This window comes from Chinchilla lanigera, unplaced genomic scaffold (genome assembly GCF_000276665.1).
Source record: "Chinchilla lanigera isolate Chin_1 unplaced genomic scaffold, ChiLan1.0 scaffold00104, whole genome shotgun sequence".
NCBI lineage: Eukaryota > Metazoa > Chordata > Mammalia > Rodentia > Chinchillidae > Chinchilla > Chinchilla lanigera.
The window spans coordinates 7,074,134-7,082,116 of NW_004955505.1; the positions used below are offsets into that span (position 1 = coordinate 7,074,134).

Here is a 7,983-nt window from a genome sequence, read left to right on the forward strand (position 1 = left end):
GAAACAGAAAACTTTCCAAATATGGAGGGAGAATTTAACATACAAATATATGGAGGCACAGGGACCACCAAATAAGACACGATCAGAAAAGAACTTCTCCAATAACACATCATAGCCAAAATCCCAGCGGTCCAATACAAGGAGAGAACCTTAAAAGCTGTTAGAGAAAAGCAACAAATCACTTATAATAGCAAACCCATCAGAATTACAACAGATTTCTCAACACAAACTTTAAAGCCCAGTATCGCTTGAACTGCAGTCTTCCACGCCTTAGAAGAAAAGGACTTCCAAACAAGACTGCCTGATCCTGCAAGACTACCTTTCAAAACTGATGGAGAAAATCTTTCCACAACAAAGAACAACTTAAATTCATGACATTGGAGTCAAGGATACAGCTCCTTGGCACAGCACCTCCTTGGCAAGTGTGAGGTTGTAGGTTCGATTCCCAGTACCCACACACACAAAAATTGATGACATAAAATGAACTTTATGTTCCAATAGATATAAAGCCAGTGCTCCCTAAAGAACTCTGATTTACGGAGACCCTCAAGTAGACTAAATGTGCATAAAAGACCCCTAAGTACTGTTAAGACTTTCTTCACCCAGCTATGAGTCCCCAACTCTTCACATTTCAGGGCAGGCTCCACAGTGGGGCTTGAGGAGACAACAGTGGACTGGAAGACACCTTTCTTGGTTCACAATGGTTCTTCTCCTAACTTCTGAATGGTGAGTCTGAGGCATCTTGGGCCCTACCATCTTTATTTCCTTGAGGCAGTCTCACTACTGTAGTTCATACTGGCTTTGAACTATGTGGCCTAGGCTGACCTCAAACTTGCAGCAATCTTCCTGCCTCAGCCTGAGGGCTGGGATTACAGGCGTGTATCACCACCACCAGCCCCTGCTGTTGTTTTCATACTTGTTTCCTGGCTCCTTGCCCAACTTACCCTCCCACGACTACGCTTAAATTTCTCCTTTTCCTTTCTTGAAGTCACTGTTGGGGAGCTGGGAAGTTGCATGACTAGAAGGGAAATGGTTCCAGTTGGGGACAAATACGCTCAGCCCTCCATATGTGCAGGCTCTGTGTCTGTGGATTCACCAGCCAGGGATTGAAGACATCCCAGAAAAAAACTTCTTTTCTACTGAACCTTTCTTTGTCCTTATTCCCTAAACAATACAGTGTAACAACTATTTACATGGCATTTGCATTGCATTATGTATCATAATCTAGAGCTGAAAGTAAAGAGATGGACAGATTATATACAAATACCACATTTTATAAAGGGAACTTGAGCATCGGTGGATTTTGGTATTTGAGAGGATCCTGGAACCAAAGCTCCACAAATACCTGATATCAAGAGACAGCAGTAGTTGACCCGGCTCAAGTTTTGGACTAATGATGATGAATCTTTGGAAAGAAAGAAGCAAAAGAGACGGGGGAAAAATAAAGAGCCAGGTATGGTGGCACATGCCTATAATCCCACCTACTCTGAGGCAGACAGATCCCAAGTTTAAGGTAGCTTCAGAACAGTGAGATCCTGTCTCAAGATAAAAAAATAAATAAAAAATGTTTTGGGACGTAGCTCAGTACAAAGGCTTGAGTTCAATCCTCAGAACCACAATAAAGAAAAGCAGCAGGAAATCCTATATATCATATAAATACCTTTCTAATGATTATTTGTTCATCATGGATTGGTGCCACAGTGTTAAGGGCTTCAAAGTTACTGAAAACAACAAAAGACCCCAAAGATCAGGGCCCAGTGTGTCTTTATGATCAGGATCAGACCCTAAAACACAGTGAGAAAAAAGAAAAATAAAAAAATGAGCGGCTTTCATTTAGAGTACTGTTCTTGGAAACAACTTCTTTGCACTTGGATACAGATGAAGGAGGCAGATTTACATAAAGGCGTAATACCTGAAAGAAATCACTCAGCTAATGGATCAAGCTGAGGCCTCTTCTTCCTAGTTCTTGTTCAGTGGGAGCTTTGCCAGCTGGAAGCCAGCAGCTCTCCTGCAGATGTCATCCCACCCAGCACATCCGGAAGGAGTGCAGGAACCAGGAATGAATGAGACGCCAACTCTGCTCGACCCCTTACCTCTTCTGGTTCATGGAGGCCACCTGGAGCCATTCATTAGTGCTGGGGTTGTAGGAGTGAGCGGCAGAGATCTCCTGGCTGCTGATCCTGTACCCGCCCACGATGAAGAGGTAATTGTCCAGGACCGCGGCCCCGTAGCCCCTGACGTTCACCAGGTCCGGGGGAAGGTTGCTGGCCAGCGGGAACCAGCGCTCCGTCGTCTCGTCGTACCTGAGCATGGACGGGGGCTCCCCCTGGTAGGGATGAGGCGCCAGCGGCCCCCCCAGAAAGTCCCCCAGAGCCACGAGGACCGGTGTCCCCGTCATGCGGGCCTCCCTCAGCCTCTGCTGCAGGCCGGGGTCCCCCGTCGCCAGGAGCGGGAAGTGGGGCTGGCGCAGCACCTGGTGGAAGTGGGCGCCCATGAAGTGCAGGCAGGCCTCCTGCAGGTCGGGCAGCCCGTGCACCTGCGCCAGGCGGTGCAGCTCCAGGCAGTTACCGAGCCGCACCTGGGACAGCAGCAGCCGCAACAGCGCCGTGACCTGCAGGAAGGAGGCGGCCTCCACTAGGCCGGACAGCAGGCCCGCCTCGTCCGCGTCCTCGTCGCCCGGTGCCGCGCCCAGCAGCCCGCCCTCGCGCGCCCCGCCGCCGTCGATGAAGTCCAGCACCAGGCGCAGGCCGGGCGCGCTCAGGCCGCGCAGCTGCTGCACCTCGGGACCCCCGGCCTCGGCGCCCCGCGCCTCGCGCATGCCGGAGCGGTAGAGCGCGCGGAAGTAGTCGCTCTGCTCCAGCAGCTTCTTCTTGCTCACCGGGTAGCAGCGGCCCTCCAGGCGGATCTGAACCACCTCCTCGGCCGCCATGACGCGGGAGGTGGGCGCCTACCAGGCCTGGGCCCAGGGACGCGGGGCTGTGAGTCGCTCTTCCGGCGTCCCCCGCGCGGCCTCGGACCGCGCAGCCGCACTTCCGCCCCGGGAACCCCGCCCCGCGCCGCTCCTCCGCCCTGTGACCCCTGCGCCGCCGCGCTGCCAGCCCCGCCGGGCCTGTGGAAGTGTTGGGGCGAGGAAGGTCGGCTGGCTTGCCCGCCGTTCCAGAAAGGCGAAGGAACAGGAAACCTGCGTGGGAGGAAAGAGGTGCAGGAAGCTCGGGTGCCGGGAGTCAGAAGTTTCGCAGGCTGCGGGCTCAGCGCGTAGCGCGCAGGGCTGGCCGGGCAAGGCGCGGGGCCCCTGAGCTCGCTGTTCTTTAAAAGGAAATCGGCGAATCCGCTCAACTGAATAAAGTTAGAGCACGGGCTTTCGGCTTTTAAGGCAGGTTTTCCAGCAGCCTTTGTTTCCTACCGCAACCGTTCAGTCGTGCCAGCCCTGAGCCAGGTCTGGCCCTCGTTCCCGTTCCCTGTGGCGGTGCCATCCTGCCAGGCCCTTGCTCTATCCCTGACCCAGAGTCTGAGGAGTCTCAGGACCCACCGCTTCTTCCCATCTGCGCCTCCCTGAACACCGGAATTAGGAGGCTTTACTAATGGAGTTGGACCTTGTGTTGCTCGTAATATGTGACTATCCTGGAAGGGGATGAAGAACCAAACTTTTTGTTACCTTTGAGTGTTATTGAATATGAATCACAGGAGGCCATTGTTTGGACTCATATCCTAGGCCCCAACAGACTAGGCAAAAAAAATCACAATGGAGTCACTCAAGGTAAAGTGCCATGTCACCAAGCTGAAACTAAAGTGCTTATCTGACCTAAAAATCAGGATTAGAATAAGAGCCAAATTTCCCAGTCAGCCCAGTTTCTTGTTTGTGTTGGTTTTCAGAGATAGGGTCTTGCTGTGTAGTTCAAGCTGGCCTTGAAAACTCAATCCTGCCTCCGCCCCTGTTGGGACTGTAGGTGTGGGCCACCCAATCTGCCTCCTTTCTGCTTTCTTCAAGCCCTCCTACAGATGAAACCACCTTCTAGCTCTATCTATAAAACCACACTTGCTCTATTTTATGGAACAGGTGAAGTGTTGCCCCACTGTAGAATAGGAAATAAAACCAATTAAGATGTATCATCAGAGTCTTAGGAGGTCCCTCTAAGAGGAGATGGGATCTTCCCCCTGGGTCAGAGTGTGTAGGTGGGTGCGCTTGAGACGGGGATTGAACCCTGGCCTTCACACTGACCTACATCCCCGATTCTTTTTATTTTATATTTTGAGACAGGGTCTTGCTAAGTGGCTAGTCTACATCTTCCTGCTTCAGCCTCCCAGAGTTCTATAATTATTGGTGTGTGCCACCATGCCTGATTCCAGGCAGATTCTCAGCGTAGTTGCAGAAGAACATTTCACGACAAGTGAGTGATGAAGCATAGGCTGATTTATTAGGCACAGTCAAAAATTAGCAGCCAGGTAAGCACAAGGGCCAACTCCAAGGCTCCTACTGCAACCGTTCAGTGATGCCAGCCCTGAGCCAGGTCTGGTACAGGCCTGTAATCTCAGCATTCTGGGGGGCTCAGACAGGAGGATGGTAAGTTCAGAAACAACATGGGAGTTGAGGTTGTAGTTCAGTGCAAAGACCCTGGGTTCAATCCTCTGTACCGCAAAGAAGAGAGAGAATGGAGAACTTCAGTTTGAGCTGAAAGGCACAACTTTGAAGGAGATCAAACTGGCCCATTAACAAAGGAATGACTGATCATTATCTCAGTTCTAGTTTTGCCAGTTGCCTGCAGAGAAGTCTTTATCTTTTCATCAGCTGTCTGTGAGATGAGTGTTTCTTCGTGAGACAGCCTCATTTGGGCAGAAGCTCTGCTGGAATCCAAGATGACCAGAGGGCACTGGCTAAAGACTTCAGGGCACTCATAGCAGCTGAATGTCTCTGTAACTCTTGAAGGGAAACTACATGGGTTATGTAAATTTAGGGCCAATCAATTCTGTATTACCAGCTTTTAGACAGGACCTCTACATGATTAACATGTCTATACGCAGAGCTGAGCAAGCATCTGACCTCAGGTTTTTTTAATGTTTTTTTTTTTTTTTTTAGTATACACATTTTAAAATTTTTTCCCCTGGTTTTACAGGTTGTACAGATTAATTATATGTACACATACTTTGACCATATTCACTCTATTCCCTCCCTTACCCCCTCCCCCCATCACATTTTTGGGGGAGTTCAATGTGTGTAAAATATTTTGCTCATAACCATCCCCCCCATTACAAATCCTTATACAGTGTGATACCTTAATTCACAAACTTAATTCTTTCTGGTTTTGGTTGCAAACCAAACTGAATGAGAACCAAATCAAGTTTCTCTATAAGTTCAATATTGAACCTTATCATTGAATTTGACCTCCTCTTTCTATCCCTTTGTCTTAGTTACTTTGTTTGTTGGTGGGACAAAATGCCCAGTACCCAAAGTTAAGGAAGAAAAGGTTTACTTAGCTCACAGTTTGTAGAGGTTTCAGTCCATAATCAGCTGGCTCCAAAGCAGGGTAGCATGGCACAGGGGCAATAGTTCGTGGTGGAAGACAGCAAAAGCATCAAGAGCAAAAGTGTGAAGCAAGCCTCTTTCTGCCCCTTTTATCTTATCCAGACTCCTGGGATTAGGGAGTGATCCAGCAGTCACCCAGTCTTAATCCCAGCACCCTCAATCCCCACATTGCTCTAGGAATCAGTCAAAAATTCTAGATTCAGCTACCTCCACAAAAGCCTGCCCCCCATTACTGCATGAGACTTTGGGGGGACATGTAGATGCAAACTGTAACACCTTTATTCCCTTTCTCTTGTCTAATAGTTTCTTAGCTACTTTCATATCATCTTACTTTATATTCACATATTAGGGCAAATACCCAGTATTTGTTAATTCTGAGACTGGCTTATTTCTCTCAAAATGATGATCTCTAAATCCATCCATTTTCTTACAAATGACAGAATTTTGTTCTTCCTCATACTCCACTGTGTATGTATACCATATCTTTATCCATTCATGGTTCTATACTTTGGCCAGAGTATAACATGGATATATGCACAGTATATTGTGTCATAGTAAATATGGATATGCAAGTAGCCCTACAGTATGCTGGCTTTGATTCCTCTGGGTATTTACCAAGAAGTGGTATAGCTGGATCTAGCGGTAGCTCTATTTTCAGTTTTTTGAGGAGCAGCCATGTTGATATTCATAACAGCTGTATTAATTTGCATTTCTATCAGTAATGTAGAAAGTTTCCTTTTTCTCCTGTATCCTCTCTAACATTTATTGTTTTCTCAGTGATGGCCATTCTGACTGTGATATGGGATCTCAGTGTACTTTTGATTTGCATTTCCTGACTCACTTTTTTTTTAAATTTTGTTTTGTTTTTGAGACATGCTCAAACTTGCAATCTTCCTGCCTCAGACTTCCAGATTGCTGGTATTACAGATGTGTCCTACTTTGCCCAGCTACTTTCTTGGACTCTGAAAAACTTCCAGTGCTTCAACTTGTTTACTTTTAAATTGTTCAGATAAGACTTTTCTTTTTTCAGATAATCATCTTTTTGCCATGAGACATTCTGAGGGCTTGTAGAGAAAGAGGTCGGTGAATGATCAAGATTTAACAGTCTCTTTGGGAGGGTAAAATGCCACATTCACAATTAGGCATTAGGCTGGAGGCAGTTGCTGGGAAACCCTGTATGAAAGAGCCTTGGGCCCAAGATTTATATGTGATAGATTAACTAATGATCAACTTGTAACATCCAGCTGAACTGAACAGCATGGTCTGAGTATGGAGGGCCCACCTGAGGATTGTTGCCAATAGCATAAAAGCAGAACTAGAGGGGAAAATCGTGTGCTGTTGATTCTTGTGGAGAATCTTGTCATGCTGGTTTTCCTGATGTGAACTCAGCTGTTCTCATCCTCAGAGGAGCTCGGGTCTTCACTGTCGCAGAGCATGGTTACGGTTCTCTTTGGGGGAGCTCTGAGCATCACTTCCTGGCTCCAGTGCAGATATGTCAGCCTGCTGGTACAGATCCTTCATCCCACTGGCACAGACTTTCTAGCTTACACTGGCCTTTGGGCCTTCCCAGTGTAGATCCTTGACACAGACTTGCATGAGACATTGTTTTGAACTCTAGGCCTCCAGCTGGACTCATGCAGGCTATTGCTGTGGGATCCAGGCCCTCAGCTAGATTCTTTGGGTCTCTAGTATGTGGACAGATCTCCCACACTCCTTTGCATTTGATTCTTTGGGTGAATATTATAAAATAATCCTATAAATTATGTGTCCTATATTAAATTTTTCCCTTGTAAACCTTGGCTACAAAATGCTTCAAACAATGATAATGCAGGGGTCAGTGGGTCAGCCCCAGCGAACAGGCTCTTCATCTGTGCCATCTGTGGGACCAGAGGATGCTGTTGTTTACCAGGTATCACAGATATGCTCAAGTTGGCATTTCTCACCTTTTAAAACAGACTTTCAGCCTGTTTTAAAATCACGCTCAGCTTGAAGCTCAGTACTGTTTTCAGGGCAGGAACAGGGCGGACAGGGACTCAGATGTTAGTCTGATAATACTAGGCACTGACCCTGCAAGCCTTTTAGCCCAAGATGTGACAGTAACAGCATCTGAGGGCTCAGAGCATCTTAAAGGAGCAAATTATTTTAATAAGTCACAGTAAGGTTTCTGTTGAGCTAGAAATGCAGCATCAAAGCAATTAAACTCCTTAATTTGAAAAATTCCTAAAATATTATTTCTAGCCTTCACAAAAATATTGCTTTGCATAACTAGAAGTGTAGTTGTATCTGTTACTGACTGGCCACTGAAGAGTAAGGAGTGGCTTCTGTGGGACTATGTCTCACTGGAAGCCTTTATATCATCTGTTTTTTTTTTTTTTTAATTTTTATTTTAAAGATAAAAGGAGGGAAACATTAACAGACATACAACATTTTACAACATATCACAAGCACAATACAGACAACAC

General features: G+C 47.0%; 2 protein-coding genes across 3 annotated transcripts in view; one reads left to right on the forward strand and one right to left on the reverse strand.

The window, feature by feature from the left end:
- Klhl42 (kelch-like family member 42) overlaps positions 1–4,042 on the reverse strand; it is a 31,902-nt gene extending 27,860 nt beyond the window's left edge. Inside the window, exon 1 of the mRNA XM_005407157.2 lies at positions 2,094–4,042. Coding sequence (XP_005407214.1) covers positions 2,094–2,929 — 836 coding nt within the window. The 5' untranslated portion in view covers positions 2,930–4,042. The remainder of the gene's footprint in view (positions 1–2,093) is intronic.
- Positions 3,677–7,983, forward strand: part of Mansc4 (MANSC domain containing 4) — a 41,625-nt gene continuing 37,318 nt past the window's right edge. For both annotated transcript variants that reach the window (XM_005407155.2, XM_005407156.2), the window contains exon 1: positions 3,677–3,757. The gene's annotated coding sequence lies outside the window, so the exon portion shown is untranslated. The remainder of the gene's footprint in view (positions 3,758–7,983) is intronic.